Source organism: Mus caroli, chromosome 4 (genome assembly GCF_900094665.2).
Source record: "Mus caroli chromosome 4, CAROLI_EIJ_v1.1, whole genome shotgun sequence".
In the NCBI taxonomy this organism is placed as follows: Eukaryota; Metazoa; Chordata; class Mammalia; order Rodentia; family Muridae; genus Mus; species Mus caroli.
Genome location: NC_034573.1, coordinates 100125062 through 100151313, shown reverse-complemented (window position 1 = coordinate 100151313; position 26252 = coordinate 100125062). Strand labels below are relative to the sequence as shown.

Here is a 26252-nt window from a genome sequence, read left to right as displayed (position 1 = left end):
TTAGAGTTGGGGAATAGGGTTTGGGTAAGCCTTGGGTAAACCAGAGGTGAGGTAGATGGAAAACTTCAGAAGAGCACAGCCAAAATTGGGAAGGGTCCATGAGGCAAAGCAGTTTGATGTCTGACAGAATTGGCAACTTGGAAATCGTCGGACCAAAACAAAACCGGCTCAGTGGCAGAGTAGGGATGGAGGCTGGACTGGGATTGGCTTCATAAAATTCAGTGACATAAATGAGAATTGTGTTTGATCGTAGTGTGCCTGGTTCCCAAGAACTCACTGCAGGCATATCATTTGGTACACTGAAGTTCAAGCCAGTTACTATTGGGCTTGCTCTTCTCCGTGTCCACCCTGGCCACTCAGTCCTTGTCCCCATGCACTTAGAAACTCAAGGTCTATCCTTTCAGGAAGTTGTACCCATTTCTCACACAACATTCCTTCATGGGTGTATGTTTCTGTCTTCCTCCAGAGAGTTCAGTAGGCGCAAAATCTACTTCCCATGCATCTAGTTTGAGTCCCTCTTCCCCAGGCTTGACTGTCATTGATTGAATAAGTGGAAGAAAGGAGAGAAGGGGAGAGGAGGGAGGAGAAGGGGAGGGGGAAGGGAAGGGATGGGGAAGAGGAAGAGAAGAGAAGAGAGGAGAAGAGAAGCGAATGGAAGTTCTTCTCCAACACTTTCAACTGCAGGGCATGTCTGAGGATGGAAACCTAGTCACAGAATTGGAGTCTGTTAAATAGACCACCCGCTGCCCTAGGGATGAAAGGAAACATTAGGACTTCACATTAGGAATTCTCCCTTAGCCTGACTTGTCCTGATGGTTTTTCTATGAGAACATTCAGAATGCCTGGTATGGGAGCCTGAAGTAAGTGGTGAGAAAGATCAGTTCATCCATGCTCTTGAAGGAAGTGGAGTGGCCGTGGGGTTGCTGATGGGTTAGGCATGAGCTTTGCCGTTTTCTTCAGAGGAGTTCACATAGATTCCTGCCATCTTCCTGGAGAAGCAGAGGAATGGTGGAAAGGGGGTGGGAGGCAGGGGGAGGCAGGGGGATGAGGCAGGGGAGGAAGAGGGGCCTCTGGGATCAATACCTGACCAGGCCAGTTCTGCCTCCTGCAAGCCAAGGTAGCATAAAGCACTCCAGCTACACTGGCCTCTGGCTTCTTTCTTTACAAAGGGAACCAGGTCATATTTACATTTAGACTGTAAATATCTCGAATGTTCTGGAACATTTGTTTTTTAAAGGCCATTAAAAAAACAAACAAACAAACTTCAAATTAGGGTTTCAAGTAGTCGTGGGCCACCAGATGTGAGTGTTGGGTCCTGAACTCAGGTCCTCCGCAAGAGCAGTATGAGCTCTTAACCAGTGGACCACCTTGTCAGCCCCAATAACTTGAACTTGTTTCTTGAAGTAATGAAGATTAGACAGTAACAGTTAAACAGTCTGTTTGTTTGAGACAGTCTCCCTGTAACCCAGGCTGGCTCTAACTCACTGTGTAGCTGAGTATGACCTCTTAATCTCCTGCCTCCACAGCCCACAGCCCACAACTCCGCAGCCGGGATGTAAACAGGCACGCACCCCCACAGCCAGTCTAAGATCCCTTGTAGGCTGTGAGGCACTTTATTTGCTACCCCCACCCCCACCCTACTCCAGGGCCCTCTTTGTAGCCTTGGCTGTCCTGGAACTTGATTTGTAGACCAGGCTGGCCTTGAACTGAGAGAGATCCACCTGCCTCTGGGATTAAAGCTACCATGCCCAGCTATGAAACACTTTGTAAAAGAACAGTTTTATAAGTATTCTGGTTTCCCTGTTTATGTCACCTTAAGGAAATAGATGAGGAACTTAAAGGTTGTAGCTAACAGCTCTTCCCTTCTGAGAGTTGCAGCAATTTTAGACAACAAAACATTTAGAGGAGCCTGGTATTGTGGGAAACTTAGGGGTGTATCAGGTATTTTTTCCCTCACCTTGAGCTAATCATAAGTGAAGCTACGGGCTTTTTTCCCACTTTCTATAAGAAGGGAGAGGAGATCTCGAGTGGTTGAGAGCCCTTGTTCTTACAGAGGATCTAAGTCTGCTCCCCTGCACCCACATGGTAGCTTGCAGCTGCCTATAACTCCAGCTCCAAAGGATCTGTACTGCACACATGTGGTATTCGTCTACACAGACACATGCTTGAATAAAGACAATAACAATAAACCTTTTTAGGTTGAGAGGCTGGAGAGATGGCTCAGCCATTAAGAGTACTTACTGCTCTTGTAGAGGACTTGGGTTTGATTCCCAGCGCCCCACAGTGACTCTGTAACTCCAGTTCCAGGGGATCCAATACTCGGCTTCTGGTCTCTGCAGGCACCAGGCACACGTGATACAAATACATACTTGCAGGCGAACACACACAGGGAAACCTTGTTTTTGTTAGGTTGGAGCTGCAGTTAGGAGCACCTGCTGCTTTTCCATGGCCACCTAAGTCTGGATCTCAGCACCCATGCTGGGTGGCTTCCAGTTCCTGGGGATCCAGCAAGGCCCCTGGCCTCCTTGGATGCCCATAGACGTGTGACACCCACATAGCTAGTAAATCCTGAAGTGAGTGTGCCTGCTTTGTGTAGGAGGGTTAGCAGTTGTAGCTGTGAAAGGCCAAGTGCACATTAATGCTCAGTAGATCATTTCTGAGGTTATTTGAGAAAGTTTTTTTTTTTTATATATATGAAGAAATAATTGGTGTGAAATATTCTGAGAACTTGCTGAGTTTGGATAACCAGTTCTGTTCAGGACTGAGGGCAGTTTGCTTTTAATCAACCATATATATTCTTATGTGTCTTCAAGAACCAACAATTTTTTTAAAAAAACTTATTTTTATTTTTAATTATGTTTATGTGTCTGTGTATCTAATATGCAGGTGCCCCTAGAAGCCCCTAAAGTGTGTTGGATCCTCTGGAGCTGGAGTTATAGACAGTTGTGAGCTGCCTAAGATGGGTGCTGAGAACTGAACCCTGGTCCTCTGTAGGAATGGTAGATGCTTTTAACCACTGACAGTCCCTCTATCCCCTCTATCCCCTCTATCCCCTCTATCCCCTCTATCCCCTCTATCCCCTCTATCCCCTCCAGACAGGGGATCTCTATGTAGTCCTAGGTGGCCTGGAACTCTGTAGGTAGGCCCAGCTGGCCTTAAACTCACAGGGATCCACCTGCCTCCGCCTCCTAAGTGCTGGGATTAAAGTCATGCATCACCATGCCCAGCTAAGAACCGTTACAATTTAATTGCCTCTAACTAAGCAGTAACTAAGTGAACAAATAGAGAATCATTTAGTATGACATTCAAAGACTTGGATTTTGCCAAATGTTGCAGTTCTAGCTGCCCTGGGCAACGGCTGCTTTCTGAACACAACAGAGTCCATAAATATTATTTACCAAAGAAGAAATCAGCCAAGTTGTACCTCTATGTAAATTACTCCGTGGGTTGGACCCACACTGGTAAGAATTAGGGATTTGTAATAAAGGACTAAAGAGGGGCCTGAAAGATTTACAGGCCATCAGGAACCACAGCCAAGTCTGGCTAAATTTTAGTTTTTCTCAATAGAGAGTTACAAAACCTTCTGGAAGGGTCCGATCTTGGATGTGTCTGGAGACTGCTGCAATGAACAGCTCTTTAATTCTTGGTAAGAACGGAGAATATTGGGCTAGATTTCTGGCCCTTGAGAAGTGTGGAGTCTGATTCCATTTGGCTGGATGTTTTATCTGGTATGGGATTCGAGCCAGACTTCTTGAAGAACTATTTTTTTAAAAATCTAAAACTCACTGCCCAAAGTGGCGGTCATATAGTCAGCTCTCTTAAGTCTTTCCTGCCAGTATTCATGCTGCAGCATTCATCTTCAGCAGGATGTAGACACAGCAGGTGCTTGTCCTGGGGCTGCTGCATTTGTGGCCACAAACATTCAGTACATTGGGGGACAATTGACGATACAGTGCTGTTTATTTAAATGGCAGGCAACAGGGCTGGAGGTGTAGTCTGGCGGTAGGATGCTTTCCTAGTGTGTGCGAGGCCTGGGCTGGAGAGATGCCTCAGTGGTTTAGATCATGGGCCGCTGAGTTTGATCCCCAGCACAAACGTGAGGTGGATCACAATTGTCTGAGATTCTAGTCCCTGGGGGATCCCATGTCTCTTGGTTCCTTGCTTATCTGCATTCGTGTGTACATACACCCCCCACACACACACATATAAGGTTGCATAAGTCACAAAGAGTAAGCACTAACTTTATAATCAACTACCCACTATTAACCCTTTTTTTCACTTGCAAGTTATTTTATAATTCACTTTTTAGAATATGGCACCTTCTGTAGTGTGAAAGAGACAGGGCTGTCCAATACTAGGTACTTAGGGTGGGAATAAATGGACACAAAGAAACTATATGAATGGTTGGCTTAGGCAGCTCAAAGAAGCCTTAGGTGTGATGAGATGATAGCCAAAGGCGTGGTGTGACTCGAGCTCACACATGTGAGCAAAGGAGAGAGAGATCAGGGAGGGTGCGAGTTTGCTTTGTGATTACACGTTGGAAATCAATTGAGGACCAGAGAGATGGCTCGATGGTTAAGAGCACTGGCTGCTCTTCCAGAGGACCCGGGTTCAATTCCCAACACCCACATGGTGGTTCATAACCATCCATAACTCCCATTACAGGGGATCCGACACCCTGGGCACCAGGTGCATGCATCGTGCACACACACACATACAGGCAGGCCAGAAACTCATAGATTAATAAATACATCTTTAAAAAAAGAAAAGAGTCAGTTGAACTTCTTGGCAATAAAAACTGATAGTGATCAGACTAGAGGCATCAACCACAGATGTGTGCTAGCCCCGAGGACGATGTGAGACAGACATTAGTGATAGCTGAGTGGTCACCTGAACAGAGACCACAACATCCCACTGACGGCCAGTTCTGAGGACTTCTCCCTTTAAAATATTTCTTCTGTAAGCCAGAAAGACGACTTGTTTGTTCCTCTTGTTTATACTTATACTTGGACTTGTTCATAGCTTTGGAAGAAGTGGACTCTTCAAAAGCTTTCAAGTTTTCAGTGTGTAAGCAGCCCTGGGGTGGACCGTCTGACTGGTCCTACTGGGACCACTGAATGGCTGCTGCACATGAGAATCTCGCTGGGCTGAACCTGAAGACCCACATTCCAATTCTGCCTCCAACTGTGGTTTTCTCATCATTCTCTGCTTCCTTGATGAGTTTTGTCTTTGTGTGTGTTCATGTGCACGTGTGCACATGTCTTTGGAGACCAGAGGTCCTCACTAGGTATCTTTTTCAGTTGCTCTCCACCTTAGGTTTTGTTTTTGGTTTTGGTTTTTTTTGGGGGGGTTTTTTGTTTTGTTTTGTTTTGCATTTTTGAGACAGGGTTTTTCTGTGTAGCCATTGCTGTCCTGGAACTCACACTGTAGACCAGTCTGGCCTTGAACTTAGAAATCTGTCTGCCTCTGCCTCCCAAGTGCTGGGATTAAAGGCGTGTGCCACCACTGCCTGGCTCCACCTTAGTTTTTGATACAGGGTCCCTCAAGCTTACTGATTTGGCTAGACTGGCTGGCCAGTGAGCTCCCAGGGTTGGCCTGTTTATGCCTCCACAATACTAGGGTACTTTGCAGATGTGCTGCCATGTCTGCCTTTTCTATGGGTGCTGGGTATCCAAACTTCAGGTTGTCAGGCTTGGATGGCAAACATTCTAAAAATTGGTCCATGTTTCCACCCTTTTTACCCTATTTTTTGGGAGCCTAGAATTTACCAATTAAGCTAGACTAACTGCCAGCAAGCCCCAGAGATCCTGTCTCTACCCAACACCTCCAATTTCTGAGACTATAGGTACACACCATTATGCTTTATTTTCTAGATATGGGTACTGGGAATTGAACTCAGGTCTTCCTGTAAGCACTTTACCGACTGAGCCATCTCTGCAGCCCCAAGTCTTGGCCTCTTGTCAAAAGCCTTCAGTCAGATGTGAAAGTTCTGGGCCTATAAGCTTTCTTACTTGAGAAGTAGTAGGCAAACAGATCAGAAGCTCAAAATATGGGCAACTTGATGAGGTCCTGTCTTAAAATTTAAATAAACAACTAATAGAGGGCTGAGGATCAGGCTTAGCAGGCGATCCCTGGCATGCACAGTGACCTGAGTTCAATCCCCAGTACTAGTGATAAAACAGCAGCAACAAGAAAACCTTTAGAGAGGCCCCGCTGACCCAAACAGCACTCTGTCTGATCTCTAATCAAGCTCCTGTCGGCCGCTCAGCACTCAGGACTCTGCTCGTGGGTGAGGAAAGGTCTTGAGTCCTGAGCTCAAGGGAGGAGGAATTCGTTTCTTCTTGGACGGTAAAGAATAATAAATAGTGTGCTGTTCCTTTTCTCTCCTTTGCAGCATCAACTCCCCACGCCCACTCCAGCAAGTCTTCTTGTCCTTCAGCCTTAGCTCTGTGTCACACAGGCTCTGTCTTCCCCCTCTCTTTGTGTTGCTTCCTTCTCTTTTTAGCTGGAAGGCACTTGGCCTGGCAGTACAGGAGGTCCTTATCTCTCGACACTTGTCATCTTCAAGACAGAACTTAGTGTATAAGTGTGTTACTGGTCTGTTAATTCAGGCATGGGGCGCTAGAGTGTGAGTGTAGGAGCCCAGGAGAAACTCCAGTGTGAGCCCTCACCTTGTGCTTGCTGAGACAGCTTTGGGGATTCTGTCTACTTCCATCTCCTTGTCAGAGTGCTCTAGAGTTACAGACGCTGCAGTGTGTGGCTTTTACATGGGTTCTGGGGACCTGAACTCAGGGTACCAGGCTTGTGCAGCACATGTGTTACCTGGTGAGCCATCTCTCCACCCCCACCCCACCACTTTTAGAGACAGAACTTCACTGTATAGTCCAGCAGCCTCAAACTTGCTGTCTTCCTGCCCAAGCCACCTAAATGCTAGGATAACAGGCATGCCCCTTGATACTAGTCTGTGTTTGGACATCTCATGGAGTTCAGTCAGGTCTGGATAACAGTCTTGTAAAAGCAGCTGTCTTTTTTCTTTTTTTTTTTCTTTTTCTTTTTTTTTTTTTTTGGACTTACTGTGAGACCAGAGCTGTGCAGAGAAGACCTGGAATTTTCTGTTTAATGTAGACAGTTTTTAATGTATTTCCCTTTGGGCCCAGGTCTACTTGACCCCATACAATGTAGTGATCTTAGCCTGAACAGATGCTGACTCTGAGAAGCAGCGTAAAGGAGCTGAAATGCACAGGTAGTCAGCTGGGTACCCATCCCTTCTGAAAGCCGCAGGGCTGGCTTCTGTGCCTAGCACTTCGTTGGCACTCATCATGTGCTGATTTTTCTTGTTCTAGAAGATTTTTGGTTCATGGGTAAGCCAGCCAATAGAATCCAGTTCTTTTAGCTCCACTTGAATCTAGGCTCTGTCCAGAAAACACAAGATGCATCTCTGTTGGGCCCTGTCCAATCTTGTGAATCATACCAACTTTCAAGTTTGAGCTCAGAGAAGATTGGAATTTGAGGCCAAAGAAGGCAAAATATTTCCCTTTCCCATTCGTGTTAAGTTCTTCAGTGATGGGTAATGGAAACAGATGGCTGTGGGTTCAAACATAGGCTCTATCCCTCCCTACCTGCCTGTTTGCATCACAGACGGCTTTTGCAATGGGTAGATGGACCAGAACCCCGGCTCCGAATGATGATGTTAGTTACGCAGCCTAGCACAGGCCACATCCTTACTTGTTAGATGGGGAAATAATCTTCCTTTGCAGGGCTGTAAGGACTAGAGACTAACGCACGGAGATATAAACTGACTGCCTGGCAGCGCAGGAGGGAAAGGTCTGCAGCCACTTTAACCAGAGCCCTTCAGGGTCTTGGCAGTTTAGGTGGCCAAGTGGTTCCACATTTGATTTATTATCTTTATCTCTCTCCGAGAGCTAGGTAAGTCCTGCCCAAAGGCCACAGCACGTAGAAGAAGACAGGTTTGTTTCACAGCAGAGGTGCCAAGTAGCACCCAAACCCAGTCTCACCGCCTTTCCACCACGAAGCCCTTGGCGCCAAACAGTGTTGCTTCAGCTGCTAGTACTTAATGTGCCTTTGCTTGGAACCGTTTTCAGCTCCTGGGAGCAATATGGTGGTGCCTTAAGTGCTCCCTGCTCAGTCCCTTGCTTTCTCCGCGACTAGAACCTGTGTGCTTGAAGACCCCGGTCCAGTTTAACTCTCCTTCAAGGTTCACCAAGTTGTGGGCCCAGGACCAGTGGAGTGAGGGCGGATGGTGGGGAGGAGAAGGAGGAATTTTGCCGGGAAGGGGTCCAGCAGGGTCTTGGCTGACGCAGCATTAGCCACGCTCGCTCGGGACCCTAGGGTGGGAGAGGGAACAGGGAAGGTACTTGTGCCCGGAAAGGTTGCAAACTCCTCTCGGGCTTGAGAAAGAAGCTGAGCGCGGAGGAACTGGATGGAAGGAGCCTTCTCGGTTCTCCTCAGGTGCGGGGGGCCTGCCTGGGTGCGGTCCCAGCCCGCAGGCTGGCAGGCGGAGGTGGTGCGCTGGAGGCACTCGGTGTTGGGGGCGTGGTGCGGCGGTCGGCCCGGGCGGCGGCGCGAGCTCCCGGGAAGTGGGCCCCCTGCCAAGCCCGGCGCAGTGGGCTCGGCCCTCCCTCTCGGCGCCCGGCGGGACCCTGCGCCTGTGTCGGGAGAGGCCGGCGTCCGGCAGATGCACGCGGGGCGGGGGCCGGGGGAGAGGCGGGGAGAGAGAACCCACAACAAAACTTGGCTCGTTGCGCCCACGGCTCGACTTGAATGACAGGAGCCGGCGCCCGCGGAGCGCAGCGGACACCCGCGAGCCTGTTCCGCCCACGGCGCGGCGCGCAGCAGCAGGTAGGACGCGGGCGGCCGGTGAGCCGAGGGACCACGGGCCACCGACTGCGCCCGGGCAGCTCTCTCTGACATCCCGCCGTGCTCCCACTGCCACAGCCGCGAGAGGGGAGGATCGCCGTATCCCACCCTGTCCGGCGGACCCCGCGCAAGGGGCACGGTTTAGGCACACCTCTATAAGGGGTGGCGGGCCCCCTGCGGGATCCGGAGCAAGGGGCAGGGGACGCTTTTTCTACTCGATGTTCAGTCCCTGCCTTCGGGCTCCTCCCGCTGCGCACATCTGGAAAGAATCTACAAGCGGATGGGGAGGGGAGGTGGAGGCATACGGGCGGGTGACAGGGACTGTGGGGGCAGGTGGAACTGGGAAGGGGCCTGAACCTCTACACCGACTACTGGGGCCCAGGGCACCCTGCGTCTTTTCACGTCAGTTCGTCAGGGGCTCCACCGAGTCCAACACCGACCTCTTTACATACAGAAACAAGCCCAGGGAGCCAGGGCAGGTGAGACGCACAGTCAAGCAGCGGAACTTGGCTTCCGCAGCTTAGGTGCAGTCTAACACAGGGCACTGCACTCCGACCACTCCGTCTAGGCAGCTGCTTCCAGCGGAAGACAGAAAGGGGCAGGGCAAGGAGCATGGTCGTCCCCAGGTTGTGTGGGTCTCTGAACCACTATCAGCCTGGTGCAGGGTGGGGGGTGGGGTGGACCAGGCTGGGTGAGTTGGAATAGCTGACCTGCAGTCAGGTGGAAGAAGGGGGTGGTGTCGGCTTGGGATTCCAGTGCTGGGGCCCCGGGTTGGGAGGCAGCTCCTGCTGAAGAAGGCGTGCAGGGAGGGCTGTCGCCCAGGCTAGGATGCAGGTGTGCAAGAGGTGGCAGGAGGATGAGCATTAGCAGCCTGCGTGTCTGCTGGGGGAGGTGCAACCGCGCTCTGCCTGGCACGAAGAGGCACCTGGACTGTGGGCTGGGCAGACCCCTGGGTAGGCCTTTCCTTCTCCACCCCTCCCTTTTGCCCTGAAAAAGCCCAAATGACCAGATCCCGGGCTCATAGGGCGAACACCACTGGGAAGGGCCCGGGCTGCTCTGGAAAAAGTCATCAATGACTGGTCTGGGGCTTCTGCCCCCTTCTGTACACTCTTGGAGCCCTGGGCCCAGTCTTCGGTGTGTAAGGTAAGAAGTGTCAGAGTCAATGACCTGTGCACCATTCGAGCTACTCTTTGTCCCTTCCGTCTGAATCCTGGGTAGGAGGTGGCACCTGTAGGCTTGTTGGAGCCATACAAAGAGTGCTGATCATGACTTATTGGAACCCTGACGACTCTCTCTCACCAACGTCCTGGCACGGTGGTTGATGCCCTCGGCAACCTGTGCCTCCACAGCCAATTTCTATTCCCCGTTTTCATGCTTCCACACAGCTGCCTCTTTCCTGCCACTACTCCACACCTTGCCCATGGTTTCCACCTGCTTTGTTCACTTGGGGGAACTCCTACTCAGCCTTCAAGAGCAGCTTGGGGCTATGAGCAGAAGACAACCATTAGTCCTAGTCTTAACTTTAATTGATTAATTAATTAATCTATTTATTTATTTACCTATTGGGTGTGTGTGTTCGTATGTGCATGCCACACAACGTGTGTGGGAGTCAGAAGACAACTTGTCAGAATTGGTTGTCTCCCGCTGCCCTGTGGGTCCTGGGATTGAAATTCTGGTTATCAGGCTTGGAGGCAGGCCACTAACCACGACTGGCTGGGCCATCATGCCCTTGCTTTCCTCCTTTTTAATTGTATGTTTGTGTGTGCAGGTGCTGGCAGGGGCCAGCGGCATCAAATACCCCAGAGCTGGGGTTACAGGTGGTTGGGAGTCATCCCAGAGAGTGCTGGGCTCAGTCTTCTGCGAGCAGAGCACTGCTCTTAACAGGTGGGCCATCTCTCCTGTTCCTGACTCTCTCTCTCTCTCTCTCTCTAAACACACTCAGTTATAAAGCAGGGAATCCAAACAGATGATATTGTAGGTCTTTCTCCTCTGCCTTTCACAAATTCATTCCACTCCTGGAATCAGGGAGGCTCAGCCTACCCTGAAAGGACAAAGCCAAGACCTCTGGGCCGAGGGCTCTTGAGGAGTCTGAGATTTCTGAGGTAGGCAGCAGTAGGGACCATTTGCCCTCGAGTTTCCAGCTTGCAAATTAGGAGCATAGTTTATGCCTAGTCCTGAGCCTTCTATTGCTCCATCAAGCTAGAGCCCAGAAGAGAGTCGGAGCTCGGTGAGTGTTTACTGCACTGAGTGCAGGAGGTAGTGCTGGGGTCTGAGCATCTGCTCCAAGCCTCATCCATTCTTCCTTTCTTGCTCTGGAATCCAAGCTTTCCATCCGAGCACCAGCACTGTACCCTCTTTGTCCCTTGCACAGTCTTGCCCACGGTCCTCTTCATGTCAACAGCTCCTTATCTTCCAGAAACAAGGCCCATATTCCATGGGTAACCTGTTCTGGACCTGTGGCCATTGTGCCTGCTTGTGTTGTTCCCAGTTCCCACATGCCACAGTCTGGTGAGCTCTGTGGAGTTTTCCACATAGACTCCCTGGACCCCAGGCCTTCCTAAACACACCCTGGTGCACTGCGATTAAAGGCATGTGCCTCCATGTCCTGTACAAATAATTTGTTTTTTGTTTTATAATGTAAGATAGGTAAACTTAATTTGGTTTAATCCAACATATTAAGTGTTAGGAATTCTATATCATTATTAGTATTAATGAGGCATTTTACATTATTTTCTGCAGTGCCTTTAAAATCCACACACACTGTGTGTTCTTTAAAGCATGCCTTAATGTGAACTAGCCATACCTTAAAGGCTCTATAGCCTCATGTTGACGTGCGGACAGGGGATCACAAACCTCTTAGCCAGGAGCCTGCTCCAGGTTTCCCTGTAGGCCTTGGTGTTCTTGGCCCCCAGGAAAGGAACATGGGGTGGGATGATGCAGAAGCCCTGGAGCTCAGCTTGGCCCCTTAACAGTGGGCCACTGCTAGCTGGTCTCTAAGCACGATGAAGACATTTTCAGTCTGGTTCAGAACATTGATCTAAATTATATATCTGTACAGATAAGCTTGTGGACTTTTATGGAGACAAGCCAAAGGTGAGAGAAGAAAGCCAGCCTGTCCAGTGAGTACCTTGTGTTTGTGAGGACCAGCTTCTTCCTGCCTCCATTCCCTGGCCTCCTGCTCTGAGGGAATTTGAGGCCCACTCCCCCCACCCCCACCCCTACCTCTCCTTGGCTGGTCTGGTTAGAAGACTGTGGAATCAGCTATGGGGGAGGGGAAGATAATGATGCGTAGAGGGGTGGTGGTGGGGGGTGGAGGGCAGTGTCACTCGCTGATCTCTACTGGGCTCCCTGGTTCTCTGCTGGACTAGCAGGCTGGGGTTCAAGTCTGCATGGACTGTATGTAGAGTTAAAGGACCAGACTGTTCCCTTCTTCTTTCCTATCCGTCCCTTGGGATATCTCATCCTCCTAGGGACCTCTTTATGCTGGCACCTGAATCCAGTGGGCAGTGGTTATAGTATCACGCGCCAGAGGGCAGGGATGTGATCTGCCTTGCCTGTGTGTCCAGGACCCAGAGCTGGGTTCAAGATAGGGCATCTGAGAAAGTGAGAGCACAAAGTGGTGTCTGAACGGTGCAGCAGCAGGACTCACAAGTGAACTAGTGGACTATAGCATCTTCTGGGAGCAAATGACTTGGGAGAAGCCAGGCCAAGAAGTCTAAGTGGGTCTAGACAGGGGATGGTTGAAGAGGGATGCTAGAGTGAGTAATGAAGTGGTTGGGAGGCAGATCATTGCTGTTGAAAGCAGAGTGGGTGATTCTCAACTTGGGGGTCATGACTCCTCCGGGGATCAAATGACCCTATTCACAAGGGTTGTGTGTCAGATATTGACACTACAATTACCATCAGTAGAAAAATTACAGGAAGTAGCAGTGAAAATAATTTTATGGTTGGGGTGGGGTGTCACCACAACATGAGGAAAGGCCTGGAGGAAGGGGCCCTCCCTTACCATCCTGTGGATGTGTTGGGAAAGAGAGTTGGAAGAGTGTCAGGGCCAAGCCTTGGGGCCCTACGTAGAAGCTAAAACATAGGGACACACCTGCTACACCTGCTAAGAGATGGACAAAAATCTGCCGCAGAAGCTGTCAGAGCAACAGCAGTCTAGGTCCTGTCTCAGCTTCCTTCCTGTGAAATAAGGGTACAGACTCCTCAGGACCCAGGCTGGTGAGAGTTATGGAAGGTTTTGCAGCCCTGCCTAAGGATGGAGCTTCTATCACCACAATATTTCTATCACCACGTGGGATATTCCTGATAAGACAGGGTGGCTGTCATCAAGGTCTAAGTGCCAACTGTCTCATGACCTATCGTGACTGCCTGTATACACGCCCAGTGCATTGCCGGGCATCGCGGTGGGCTGAGCTACTCTTCCCACAGGCACCATGGCCGGCAGCAGGGGCCTGCCACTCCTACTGCTGGTGCCTCAGCTCTTCCTGGGCCCTGTGCTGCCTGTGAGGGCACCTGTGTTTGGCCGAAGTGACACCCCCACCCTGAGCCCCGAGGAGAATGAATTTGTGGAGGAAGAGAATCAGCCAGTGCTGGTTCTGAGCTCCGAGGAGCCAGAGCTTGGCCCAGCCACCATCGACTGTCCCCGAGATTGTGCCTGTTCCCAGGAAGGTGTCGTGGACTGTGGTGGCATTGACCTGCGTGAGTTTCCAGGCGACCTGCCCGAGCACACCAACCATCTCTCCTTGCAGGTGAGGCTAATGCTACGCCAGCAGCTCTCCCCAACCGTACATGGTTATTCAGAACCTCCAATTTCTGCGGTTTCTCACTAGCCCCAGATTCGGGGTAAGAGGGGAGATCAGACTCATGGAGTCCGGGTCCCATCTTTGGGGTACCTGTGATGTCCTGGTTACAGAATCTTGAGATATAGCCTGGTGGTTTGTGGAAGAGTCTGGGCTGCCATAAAAATTTTTAGAGTAAAAATGTCTCCCCTGGGCACATAGAGAGGGTGCGCTAACACCATTACAGGACTAGGAAAGCCAAATCAAGGGGAGTCAGCTCCTGGAGGCAGTGGGCTCAGAGCAGACCGTGAGAGTGCTGGCCCCTCCTGAGGCCCATGGGTCGATGGGTGGATGAATAGGTGGGTGGATCCTGGTGTATCCAGGGCAGCTCTAGTAGGAGGCACTACTGCTCCAGAGGAGATAAAGAGAAGGTGGGAGATCTGCCTGTAGCCACTAAGGGGGGCGGGGCTTGGTAAGCAGTGGGCCAATGAGAGGAAAGGACAAATTGAAGGCTGTTCTTATTAGGCTCCTTTGCCCACCCAGTCACATACAGACTGTCTCAGTACCTGCTGTGGGGGCCTCTGGTTCTGTGTGGTGTGGGTGTGTAGGAAGGGCATGGTCCCACCCTGACTTCAAGTGCTCACAGTTCATCGGTGCAACTGACAGATGAGTAAACAAAGAGGTCCAATAGAGATAAAAGGGCTTAGCCACTTCTGCCATCTCAACACTCAGGAGGCAGAGGCAGGCAGGTCTCAAGGCCAGCCTGGTCTACAGAGTGAGTTCCAGGACAGCCAGGGCTACACAGAGAAACCCTGTCTTGAAAAAACACAACAACAACAGGGGGGAGAAAGGAAGGAAGGAAAGAAAGAGAGAAAATAAAAAGAAAGAAAGAGATGGAGGGGGAGGACTTAAGCTATGGGGCTGTGGAGCTATGAGGTTTAGCTCAGGCTCTTCCTCCAGCTCAGGAAGGCTTTCCAGAGCAAATGGTTAGAAACTTAACCTAAGGGGAGTGGGAACTGCAGGGCCAGAGAAGGGCACACGCTTCTATTTAGGGAAGGGATCAGCTCCAAGTGACTGTCACTTGGTGCCTGCTGATCTGAACTGTGGCTAGATGTCTGCATTGTGGGCTCTTTAAGAATGGGACTCACACATCGCTGTGCCCATTGCTGTGCACTGTCTGCCTCAGGAGAGAATTCCAAGGCAGGTCCCTAAGAAAGTGCCGCTCCTAGGGCCAGGGTAGGAACAGAAGCCTCATGCACCGCTGACCCCACCCCCAACCTCCGCTGACCCCCACCCCCAACCTGCCGCTGCCCCATCTCCTCACAGAACAACCAGCTGGAGAAGATCTACCCGGAGGAGCTGTCCAGGCTGCAGCGGCTGGAGACGCTGAACCTGCAAAACAACCGCCTGACATCCCGAGGTGAGGACTGTGGGACAAGGGCTGGTAATCAGAGGCCTGGGGGGCGTGGTGAGAATTTAGCCCTGCAAACCCCAGGGCGGGGGCGGGCAGGCTTGAGTTGGACTGGCAGGGGAAGGGGACTCTCTGATATGAGCCTGAGCCTGCTGGTGACTGTTGGAGACCCAGGAGGTGGGGCCTGGGAATTGAGAGCACAGGCTTCCTGGGAACTTGTCAGAGACTCTCCAGTTTGCAAGGGCCCTTAGAATCCAAGAGCAGCATTCTTAAGTCCCGCCCCACCCCTGGAAAACAAATATAGAACATAATTGGGATAGAACTTTTGTAAAACAATGTGGAAGGGGGAAAAAAAACCTCATAGTCCCTCCACTTTGAATTAATTAATAATAAGATTTTAGTATTCCCCCCCCCCATTTTAAAAGAAAGTAGCTTTATTTGTATGTAATTTATGTACCATAAATGACTCAGTTCAAAAGTCCAGTCAAGTTTGCTGTGATTGGGTGAGTTTATACAACGTACAGTCAGTCACCTCTTATGACCTGCAATCACTCACCTTAGACTTTAATCCACAGTGAACTCCTGCAATAGTTCACTGTGCTGTGTGCAATAGGCTGTGGAGGCCTGAGTTGTTTCACTTAGCAATTTGTTTCTCTTGTTGCTGTTGCTAGAGCTCTCTCTGGCCAACCCATCACACTCCACAGCAGGGTATTCCCCGGAGAGACAGTCCATGGTTTATGTAACTGTTCCCTCTCCAGCATCTGGTGGTCCTGGAGTGGAAACTGGGTGTCAGAGGCCAGCTCAGGGCTGGAGAGGGGCCAGTCTAAGTAACTGTAACATGCCGTCTGTCCGAAGGGATCAGGAGTGAGGCCTCTCCTGCTCTGAACTCATCCCAGCTTGGCTGCTCTTGCCTATAGGTGGGGCTGAAGTTGACAAGGGGCTCTGACCCCCTGCAGTCATCCCTGTGGGAGCACTCCTTCCTGGTCAAAGGATTAGACTGGGTCCCTCAGTTCCTCGGCAAGCCTCTTAGCTGCTTGCTTCTATGCTTGAGCCACATGAGAAGGAGAATGAAGGCAGGGTGGACACTGGACTGAATGGAAAAGGAGGGCACTGCCTAGCAAGTTGGTGGTTCCCCTGCTCCCCTGTAGCCTCTCCTTCATCCAGGGCTCTGACCTGTCCTTTAAAGGGCTCCCAGAGGAGGCATTTGAGCATCTTACTAGCCTCAATTACCTGTACCTGGCCAACAACAAGGTGAGGGCCATAGAGGGTGGGTGTGTGGACTTCCCTGGAGTGGGTGGACTTCCCTGGAGTGGGCGGACTTTCCTGGAGTGGGCGGGCTTTCCTGGAGTGGGCAGGCTTCCTTACCCTCCTGACTCTCTTCCCTTGAGCTTTGTGGTTGTTTCCCAGTACTATTGCCCTTGATGTTGAGAAGGGGACACATAGCATCCCCTATAATCTAGAGCATGTCTGACAATGAAGCAGCAAATACCTCCAGCACATGGGTGGAGGGAGAGCCCAACTTGTCACACAGGCACTTGGAAGGCTTCTTAGAGGAGATAACATTTGAGTAAGGCATGAAGGGCAGGCAGATTCCAGCCTGGGCTCCAGGCAAGGCTGTTCAGTTTAGGTGGCCTGTGTCGATCCTCCCCAGTGCTCAGGTGGGAGGATCACCTGAGTCCAGGAATTTGATACAAGCCTGGACACAAGGAGACATTGTTTCAAAATGTATACAAGTAAATAATAAACGGAAACTATGGCATGCTAGAGCTTGCCTTCCCTCCACCCATGGAGCAGTCAGATACTTCTCAATTTTCACCATTTCTTCTGACCTTCTTCTAGTCCTTCCCAGTGAGCCCAGGAGTCCAGAAGAGCAGGGACAGGTGCAAAAGGCTTTGATTGACAAGGCTGTGGGGGCTGGACACGTTTATTTCATCAAAAGATGGAACTAGTTTCTACATTGGGAGAGTGGCTTTGCTTAGTGTCTTGGGAAGAACCAAGGGCAGGGGAGCAGATGAGCGAGCGACAGGGCCCAGAGCTAGCTTCTGCACCTCTATTGGTCTTTCTGCTAACTCTTCCCTTTCAGCTGACATTGGCACCCCGATTCCTGCCAAACGCCCTGATCAGTGTGGACTTCGCTGCCAATTATCTCACTAAGATCTATGGACTCACCTTTGGCCAAAAGCCAAATCTGAGGTCAGAGGTCAGAGGGATGATCCTGGGTGGGTGGGGACGTATAAATGTGGGGAGACTGTGGGAGGTTTGGGGGAAGCAGAGGCAAAGCAGGAGACACAGGCGAGCCCCGAGAAGGGGCTTGTTGTGCGGTGGGGGGACTGTGGGCTGTGTCCAGGGGTGTGGAGAAGGAACACCCAGGGCCTATCAGAGCGCAGGAACCAGAAGGCTGAAACCTGAGGGATGAGGAGGATGCCAAACAGTAAATGAGGAATAAAAGTGTATGCATGGAAGTGGTGGGGTCTGGGTAGAAAAAGCCCCTCCCGCAGGCCTTTCTTTGAAGCTGCTTCTACACAGGACTTCTACACAGGGCTTCAGATGCAGGTGCCTGCCTTGGACCATGAAGTCCTATTTCTGCTGTTAATTTATGTGGTGACTTCTGGTAGGGTGTTGAGCCTTTGGTCCCTGTTCCTGTCCATGTAGGGGCTCTGAAGTTCTTTAACTCAGTGTCCCTGGGTTAAGAGGGTAGAAAAGTACCCTGGGCTCTACTTCAGCTTGAACAGAAGTTTGAAGGCACATGGCAAAGCTAGCTTATGGCCAGGGAGCCCTGGTGGGGTGAGGACTGTACCTCAATCCTGCAGGTCTGTGTACCTGCATAACAACAAGCTAGCAGATGCCGGGCTCCCGGACCACATGTTCAACGGCTCCAGCAACGTCGAGATCCTAATCCTGTCCAGCAACTTCCTACGCCACGTGCCCAAGCACCTGCCACCTGCTCTGTACAAGCTGCACCTCAAGGTGGGAATGGAGAGGGGAGCTGAGGTAGAGGCAGACAGACCCACATCCTGGGCACAGAACTGCTGAGGGAGGAGAGTGGCCCAGTTGGGCGTGGGGATGCTGTGTGAATCGGAGAGTACATTGTTAGGAGAGCAGGCTGGAGTCTGGGTACCTGACCTTCAGTGTGGGTTTGAGGGTGCTGTCAGAGCACCCAGGTGCTCAGGTCTGACTCCCCTCCTGGTAGCCCCCGGGCTCCTCCACACATCTCACCCTGAAGCCTGGCTTTTGCCTCTGCCTCACGCTGCCCCATCCCTCCCTTTCCTTCTAGAACAATAAGCTAGAGAAGATCCCCCCTGGGGCCTTCAGTGAGCTGAGCAACCTACGGGAACTGTACCTGCAGAACAACTACCTGACGGATGAGGGTCTGGACAACGAGACCTTCTGGTGGGTCCCTGTGTCACCGCATCCTCCCCATCACCACCCGGCAGTATTCAACACCCGGCGGTCCCAGCCTGTCTCAGCTCGGCACAGTCACGTGTCTTCTTTTCCTTGGTCGCTTTCTCTGGAGAATCTTTGGGGTTTATGGCTGTTGCTATTTCTGTCTCTGGGAACAAGTCATGTGTATAGACAAGGGCTGCTGAGACCACAGATGGCTGTGGCCTCCTGCCTAGCATCTCAGTTTCTTCTTTTCTCCAGGAAGCTGTCCAGCCTGGAGTACCTGGACTTGTCCAGCAACAACCTGTCGAGGGTCCCAGCGGGTCTTCCCCGCAGCCTGGTCCTGCTGCACCTGGAGAAAAATGTCATCCAGAGCGTAGAAGCTGATGTGCTGACACCCATCCGCAACCTGGAGTACCTGCTGTTACACAGCAACCAGCTGCAGGCCAAGGGTATCCACCCACTGGCCTTCCAGGGCCTCAAGAAACTCCACACAGTGCATCTATACAACAACGCGCTGGAACGTGTGCCCAGCGGCCTGCCCCGCCGAGTGCGCACCCTCATGATCCTGCACAACCAGATTACGGGCATAGGCCGTGAGGACTTCGCCACCACCTACTTCCTGGAAGAGCTCAACCTCAGCTACAACCGCATCACCAGCCCTCAGATGCACCGAGACGCCTTCCGCAAGCTACGCCTGCTGCGTTCACTTGACTTGTCTGGCAACCGCCTGCAAACGCTGCCTCCAGGCCTGCCGAAAAACGTACATGTGCTCAAAGTCAAGCGGAATGAGCTGGCTGCCCTGGCACGGGGGGCACTAGCTGGCATGGCCCAGCTTCGGGAACTCTACCTCACAGGCAACCGACTGAGAAGCCGGGCCCTGGGACCCCGTGCCTGGGTGGACCTTGCTGGTCTGCAGGTACTACAGGAATGGGCCATGTTGGGGTGGGTGGGGGGCACAGGGAGGAAGAAGGATGGTGGACCTACTAGGATAAGCCTACTCAGCTGCTAGGATGAGTGACAGTTTTGCCAGGAGCCAGGTTCCCGGTGGGATAGCCAGACTGAGCTTATTCATTGGATACACGCTGGGGAGGCGGGCCTTAGTTTAGGAGGGCCGTGGCCACGCAGTCCAACCTACTTATAGGTGCAAGAGCAAAGGGCACAGCGAACACAGTAACCTGTGTCTCTATGTGGCCAGGCCAGTTCACCACAGGGTAGAAGGAGGGGCCCACATTTCACTGACATGCTCACCACTGGCCGCGGGGTGGGAACTGCCATCAGGATGGGTGTTTTCAAAGCATGCTGGGAGAGGTGGGGTCAGAGAGAAGCCAGGAGGTACCCTGAAGATTAGCAGGGTGAAGAAGCTGGCTCTGTGGCCTGACTGGGATCTCTCCTCATCCAGACCATCCTGCTGAGAGCCACACACCAGAACCCAGCCTCCATGTGGCCCTTATAGCTGACCCTCAGGAGCACAACTTGGCTTCCTCTTGTTACATTGGCTAACTCACTAAAGGGGAGAGGGGCTTGGCATACTTCTTGTCTCTGTTGCCTGCCTCAGGCACCTAACCCAGCTACAGCTCTCCAGTTAGGCTGCTTATGTCCCAGCCAAGCCACCGTATTTCTCAGCCGAGCCTCACCCACCGTCCTAGGATCTCGCCACTCCTGTACCTGGAAAGCACCTGTTCACACAGATTCCTGTCCAGTCTTCTATAGCTCCCTGCTTCTTTGAGGTCCCGGGCCAGACTCCCTGCTGGGGGTTTCAAACCTCCATCTGCTCCTGCTCCAGCACACCGTGGCCCTTCTACTGGAAGCACAATACCTGCCTTCTTACAGGAGACACCTATTCGTTTGTTCCTTTGTTCATTCATTCATTCATTCATTCCATAAGTCTTAAAGAGTCCCCATATTTGTACTAGACACTGTTGTTCCAGAACTGGGGATCCTATGAGGAAGAAGGGAGTACCACTCTTGTTAGGGTATATCTAGGACTCAGCTTGAGTGTCACCTCGCCTAGAACACATTCTTACCCTTTAGCGGGGACAGGCAGGTTAGATACCTCCCTGAGCCTCAGCCTGGTAAGCGAGGCAGTGGGGATTCCCCCTCACACTGAGTCTTTTGACTGGCAACTTGCTCTTTTTGCCTCAAATCCACCCTGTGCTAATGCCCTGGAAAGCATTTCCTGGCTCAGAGCTGGATGAATCCCTTCCCCACTCCCTGATTACAGCCAAGCCCAAGGTTGTTTTGTCAGGCTCTGGTCCATCTCTACAGCCGGACTGGCTTCCTGAATGTGGAGATGGTGTCTCACGGAGTTCATGCTCTGGCACCCATGGGCACCAAGTGTCTCTGGAATGAATGAGGGAGGGACTGACAGAGCGGAGACTGAGGACAGTGCCAATGGCTGTGGAGATAAAATGGGAAACAAGCCCTGTGGGCCGGGGAGGTGACAGAATTGGAAGTTCTGGGCTTTAGTGCAATGCTGATGCTAGCTTACCAAGCTGTGTGGGATGTGAGCCTATTGGATGACCCTGTATCCCAGCCTCTTGAGATAATGAAAGAGCGTACAGAATGTCATCCTGTCCCAGGGTAGCACTAGGGTGGGTCTGGAGAAGGTGCATATGAGAGGTAACAAGGGTGGCCACAGAGCCAGTGTGTGCCAGGTCCCCTCCCCCACTTCCCTGGCTATCGCTCCTGGGCTTCAGGCACAAGGTGACTCAGAGCCTGACCAGCCTGGGGCCTGCTGGTTGTGCCAGGGTTTCTACAAACCTTGTACCCGCTTTCCTAGCCCCGGCACATGTGACCTGCATGTGTAGATCTTGATGTGTTTAATCTGATGGGAGTGACAGGTAGACCAAAGAGGAATGCCTGTGTGATGAGCCTGTGACATGCAGGCAGCTGGGCTATGACTTCATGTACAAAGGCAGGAGGGCCTGGGCAGGACCCACGTCAATTAGAACAAGTGTGTGGAGTCTGGCTCAGCACATTCCAGCCTCTTACAAAGGAATTAACCTCACTGAGCTGTTTCCCCACCTGGACCCCTCCCCTCACTAGAGACGGAGATCATCGACTGTGGCTTGGTAGGAGTCTGTGAGCTGGTAAGTCCTTGACCCCCCCCCCCCCTCACCTCTGCAGCTGCTGGACATCGCTGGGAATCAGCTCACAGAGGTCCCTGAGGGGCTCCCCCCATCTCTGGAGTATTTGTACCTGCAGAATAACAAGATTAGTGCCGTTCCTGCCAACGCCTTTGACTCCACTCCCAACCTCAAGGGGATCTTTCTCAGGTAGGAAGTCCCTGCCACCCTGCTCGCATCCAGACAGCACGTATAACAGTAGATGGACAGCTGAGAGCTGGGGGAACAGCTGGCAGCTAGAGTGTGGGTGTGGAGCCTGGCTGAGTACACTGCAGGACCCCCACAAGCCCGTGCCACCTCAGTCCCCGAGGGTGAGCATATTCTGCCAGGCTGCAGTGGCTCACAGGTCTGCTAGTGGGCATCAGAAACATTAAAGATGAGTACAGGGTGCTGTTGATGCTAATGTGGTACAGGAGGAAGCCCAGAGAACATCTCACGAGTAACCCCCAGCTGTGAAGACATGGGTGACAGCTGTGTTCAGTCTGCCAGGTGGGGCTCAGGTGTCAGACCAAGAACACAGATGCCTGGGGCCCCATTGGGCTCCGGGGTTAGGACTTCAGAGAACTCAGACCTCACAGACTCTGGCTTCTTCTCAGACTCCCCCCGCCCCCCTCATTCCAACTCCACCTACTCAAATCAGAGAGAAGACAGAATAGAAGACAGGCCCAGGGTGGTGACACTGGGTGGTATGACCCGGCCTTCAGTGTTGGGCTGAGTACGTCCCTTACCAGCTCAGCCAGGCCTTGCCTGTGTGCCAGTCAGCTCTTGAAGTTAGTGGGGAAGGGCAGCAGAGGCAGCTCTCTGCACATGAAGTGACTATGCATAGAAGGAGACCTTTCTTGCCTTTGCCATCCCCTTTCTCCAAGCTAACGGTGTCCTGACAGATCTCTTTGTCACTGGGTGTACTGTGCTTCTTCACAACCCCCCTTCAAAACTTGCTGTAGCACTTCCCAAATATCACCCCCTCCCCTTTTTCCCTCTGAGCTGGGTAGGTGTGAGGGCATCAGCCAGGCCTCCTGCCGCTGACCCATGGACCACCACTCAGGTTCAACAAGCTGGCTGTGGGCTCCGTGGTGGAAAGCGCCTTCCGGAGGCTGAAACACCTGCAGGTCTTGGACATTGAAGGCAACTTTGAGTTTGGTAATGGTTCCAAGGACCGTGGCCACAAAGATGAGGAAGAGGAAGAAGAGGAGGAGGAGGAAGATGAGGAAGAGGAAACTAGATAGGACAAAGTGACATGGATGAAACCCAGGTGGGTGGTCTGTGCGGGTGTGAAGGCACCTCTCACCACTCCCTGCTGTCCCTGACCTGCCTTAGCTTTCTGTGTGTCAATTTCACCCTGTCTCTGTTCTATCCCTTCATTTTGAAAACCTGTCATTTCATTTGTATGTAGGATTGCACCATGTGAGTTATGTGTGTATGTGTGTTTGTATGTGTATGTATGTATGTATGTATATGTGTATGTGTGTTTGTATGTGTGTATGTGTGTATATGTGTGCATGTATGTGTGGGTGTATGTGTATGTATCTATGTGTACATGTATGTGTGTACATGTATTGTGTATGTGTGTATGTGTGTATGTATGTGTGTATGTGTATATATGTATTGTATGTATGTGTATGTGTGTGTGTATGTGTGTGTGTGTGTGTGTGTCTGCTTGCCCACAGAAGCCAGTTTGTGCTAAGGCATTTATTCTAGCTCAGGGAGATGAGTACTGTGCTGGGAGATACTCTGGGGTACAGAGACTCTTAAGTCTGGGGCTCAGAGGAGAGGCCTGGGCTGGAGATAGGAATCTCACCACTGTAGGCCTTGAGATAGGGCTAGATACTGAGGGGCTAGAAGAGCTTGTCTAGGGCAGGGAGGGAGGGGACAGCCATAGGTGGTTAATACATACACATACATGTAACACAAGCATCTACACATGTGTACATATATACATACTTTAGTCCAAGACACAATCATGGGCACATATCTGTGTGCACACATGTGCCTATGGATATATGCGTGGAGGCGTGTCTGGGTACCCATTCACACAGGCTTACATATGACCACACTCACACACACACTTAATACATTCATGGACTTCTCTAGAAGTAGGGGGTGGGGGACTAAAACTGTTTCAGTACTCAAGAGTCCGAGCGAGGTGGGCACTGCTGTCCATAACTGAATGTGTCTACATGGAATGCTTGTGATGTCATAGGGAGCAACTGAGGGAGAGGTGGAGGTGGAGAGGATGACTGGGAAGGCAGGGAGTGCATTTGTTCTGGGGTGGCAGTAGACAAGGGGAGGCCATGTAAAACTCAGGTAAAACTGTTTGGCACTCCTTTTGGCACTGGTGGCAAGGATGCTTATGGGATATGCTGTGGAGGGAGGGTAGTGCATTGAGGAGCGTGGGTATGAGGGCAGCTGGAAGGATTGCAGGAGGTTAGTAACTGTCCCAGTGTGGAAGGAGGGCCAGAGAACTGAGTGGCTGCCGTCACAGGCAGGCTTGATGGCTGGGTCCCAAATCCCATCAGCCCGAGGACCTTGGCTTTCTATCCATGCGGTGGGAGAAGTTAGGCATAGAATTGGAGAATTGGATTCATTATGGCTGGCTTTTTGTTCAGGTTGTGGCACTAGGCTTAGTAAGGAGGAGGGGCAGATGGACGTATTAGTAGCAGAGGCATGGGGAGGAAGCTGAAACCTGGGAGGTGATAGCAAGTGTCCAGGCAGAGAGCAGTGGTCAGAAGGGCTAAGGTTAGGTAGGACTTCAGGGAATGTGCTGGGAACTATGAGGCCAGGGTGTGGCCATGGCCACAGTGAGGATGTTGACTTGAAGTAGAACATGGAACAGAGAGGAGCTGGTAGTGGGGGGTTGTTGATATATAGTGACAGCTATGTGGACGGATGATGGAGACAGGGTGTCCACTCATGAGAGCAGGATTTGTGACAGGGCTGTGAGCCTGGAGGGGCAAACCTGACTCCCAGGGCCAGCCATCGAGGTAGAGTCTCTGTCCTGAGGCACAGTCCTTAAAAGCCAGGGGTCGGCAGGAAAGGGTGATTGCTATCTCATGAGGACTGCTGGTTCTCATGAAAAGGACTGTGGAGTTCTGGGGTGAGGGAGAAGCTTCCCGCTTTGTGGAATGTTGGCCATGGTTAAGTCAACTGAATGGACTGCTGGAAGAAGCCCCAGGGAGCTCTGGATTCAGGGCTGGGAACCTCCTGGTTCTACACTCCCAGGGGCTCCTCCTTCTTCCCACTCACAGCAGCCTGGCTTCCGACACCCCCTTACTTTGATCCACTTCACCCACGGCTGGTTGTAGCTAGTCCTGACTCTCCAACGTGTTCCACAGGACGATGGACTACCGGACTCCTTTCTGCAGCCCAGGCCTGTGCCCCATGAGCGCCCCCTTCTGACACACCCAACGCTGAGCCCAAGAGGCACCCGAAAGTCACACGGGCTGAACACAGTCTCGTGTCCCACCCCTTCCAGCAATGTGTCACACAGTCAGACACGTGCAGATACCACTTCACCACCACGCCCCCAGTTTGGCCACGTAGATAGCCAGCTGCATATGACCTTCCAAACTGGCTCTCTGCACAATCTCACACTGACACTCACACACACACACACACACACACACACACACACACACACACACCCTCACCTCTGAGTCCACACTGGCCTGGTAGACTCAGGCAGCTACCCTCTCCCCTATTCACTTACACAGAGTGACTTATGCTACCAAAAGCTCTTGCTTCCAGCCAGCTCTGGTCGGAAACAGTTGGCCATGTGCCTTGTCCTCTGGTCCCTCCCTTGGAGACGCAGGGTTGTCTCCTTGCTCTGTGGCTGGGTGCTTTTCACAAAAGCTGGCTTTTGTTTTGTGCCTTCCCTATGGGGACTTGAACCTTCTGCCTTCGACCACAGCCTCACCTCCTCCCCCCAGGTGCTGGGCACTCCTACTGCTGGGAGTCCCTTTTTGTTGTGCCCTGGCAGGTCACAGGCACTTTCAGAGAACAGCCTCAAGAAGGCTTGGAGAAAGAGGCAGCAGTGCGTGGTGGGGGTGGGGTGGGGGTGGGGTGGGAGTGGGGTGGCGGCAGCTGCGTTGGTCTTCAGTTCTGCAGGGAAGTTCTGGGTACCTTTGGTTTTGTTTAAGAAGAAAAAAAATATATGAAGATAAAAATCTCAAAGCTGATTTTTTTTCCTGTTACAGAAAAACTAATATAAAGTATTATCCCTGCCCTTGCAACCATGCTGTGTCTGTGTGTGCTTCCCTCCAGGCAATGGGCTGGCATCTGCTCAGGGTGGGCAAGATCCAGCAAGCAGCACCCCTGGCCAGAGGAAGGAGGGCCAGCACCAGGACTGAGGGGCTCCACAGGAGTGGCGTAGACAGAGGAGGGGTGGGGCATAGTAGCAAGGCAGGAAGGCCTGGTGCGTACATATACTTTCTGGGAGGATATCCGCCTTTAATGTTGGACTGCTATGCAGGCCTGCACATTCCCCCTGTGACCCACCTCCCCCCAGCTGAACCTCCAAACAGATGACCCATGGGCCCTGGGCTGTTTAGAACCCACCTGGAAAGTCACCTTTGCATGGAGTTACTGTTAATAATGTTACTGGGTGGTTTGTGCTGTCCAAGCAGAGAGGTGGCAGAAAGTGGGTCTGAGTGCTCCTACAGAGCTGATTTGGGGACA

At 51.8% G+C, this 26252-nt stretch overlaps 1 protein-coding gene across 4 annotated transcripts; it reads left to right on the top strand.

Moving 5' to 3' along the window:
* The first annotated feature begins 8638 nt into the window (after nt 1–8638).
* Podn (podocan) lies at nt 8639–25807 on the top strand. Of its 4 annotated transcripts, none has more exons than XM_021160354.1 (13): nt 8639–8859; nt 10646–10761; nt 11936–11970; nt 13309–13628; nt 14985–15078; nt 16256–16320; nt 17153–17262; nt 17880–18036; nt 18344–18459; nt 18712–19369; nt 21580–21728; nt 22624–22830; nt 24911–25807. In XM_021160354.1, the coding sequence occupies exons 4-12, from the start codon at nt 13314–13316 to the stop codon at nt 22802–22804; spliced, it is 1845 nt and encodes a 614-aa protein (XP_021016013.1). In that variant the 5' UTR covers nt 8639–8859; nt 10646–10761; nt 11936–11970; nt 13309–13313; the 3' UTR covers nt 22805–22830; nt 24911–25807. The 4 variants fall into 4 exon arrangements, with proteins under 4 accessions (XP_021016013.1, XP_021016011.1, XP_021016012.1 ...); XM_021160352.1 differs by having other exon boundaries at nt 11936–11996; XM_021160353.2 differs by lacking the exon at nt 8639–8859 and adding an exon at nt 9629–10020 and having other exon boundaries at nt 11936–11996.
* Nucleotides 25808–26252: the final 445 nt, after the last annotated feature.

Bases quoted from the DNA above. Each gene is read 5' to 3' on its own strand.
- Podn (XM_021160354.1), top strand. From the start codon at position 13,314: ATGGCCGGCAGCAGGGGCCTGCCACTCCTACTGCTGGTGCCTCAGCTC. The intron at 15,079-16,255 runs GTGAGGACTGTG...TGTCCTTTAAAG, and splicing joins CAACCGCCTGACATCCCGAG to GGCTCCCAGAGGAGGCATTT. The intron at 17,263-17,879 runs GTCAGAGGTCAG...TCAATCCTGCAG, and splicing joins GGCCAAAAGCCAAATCTGAG to GTCTGTGTACCTGCATAACA.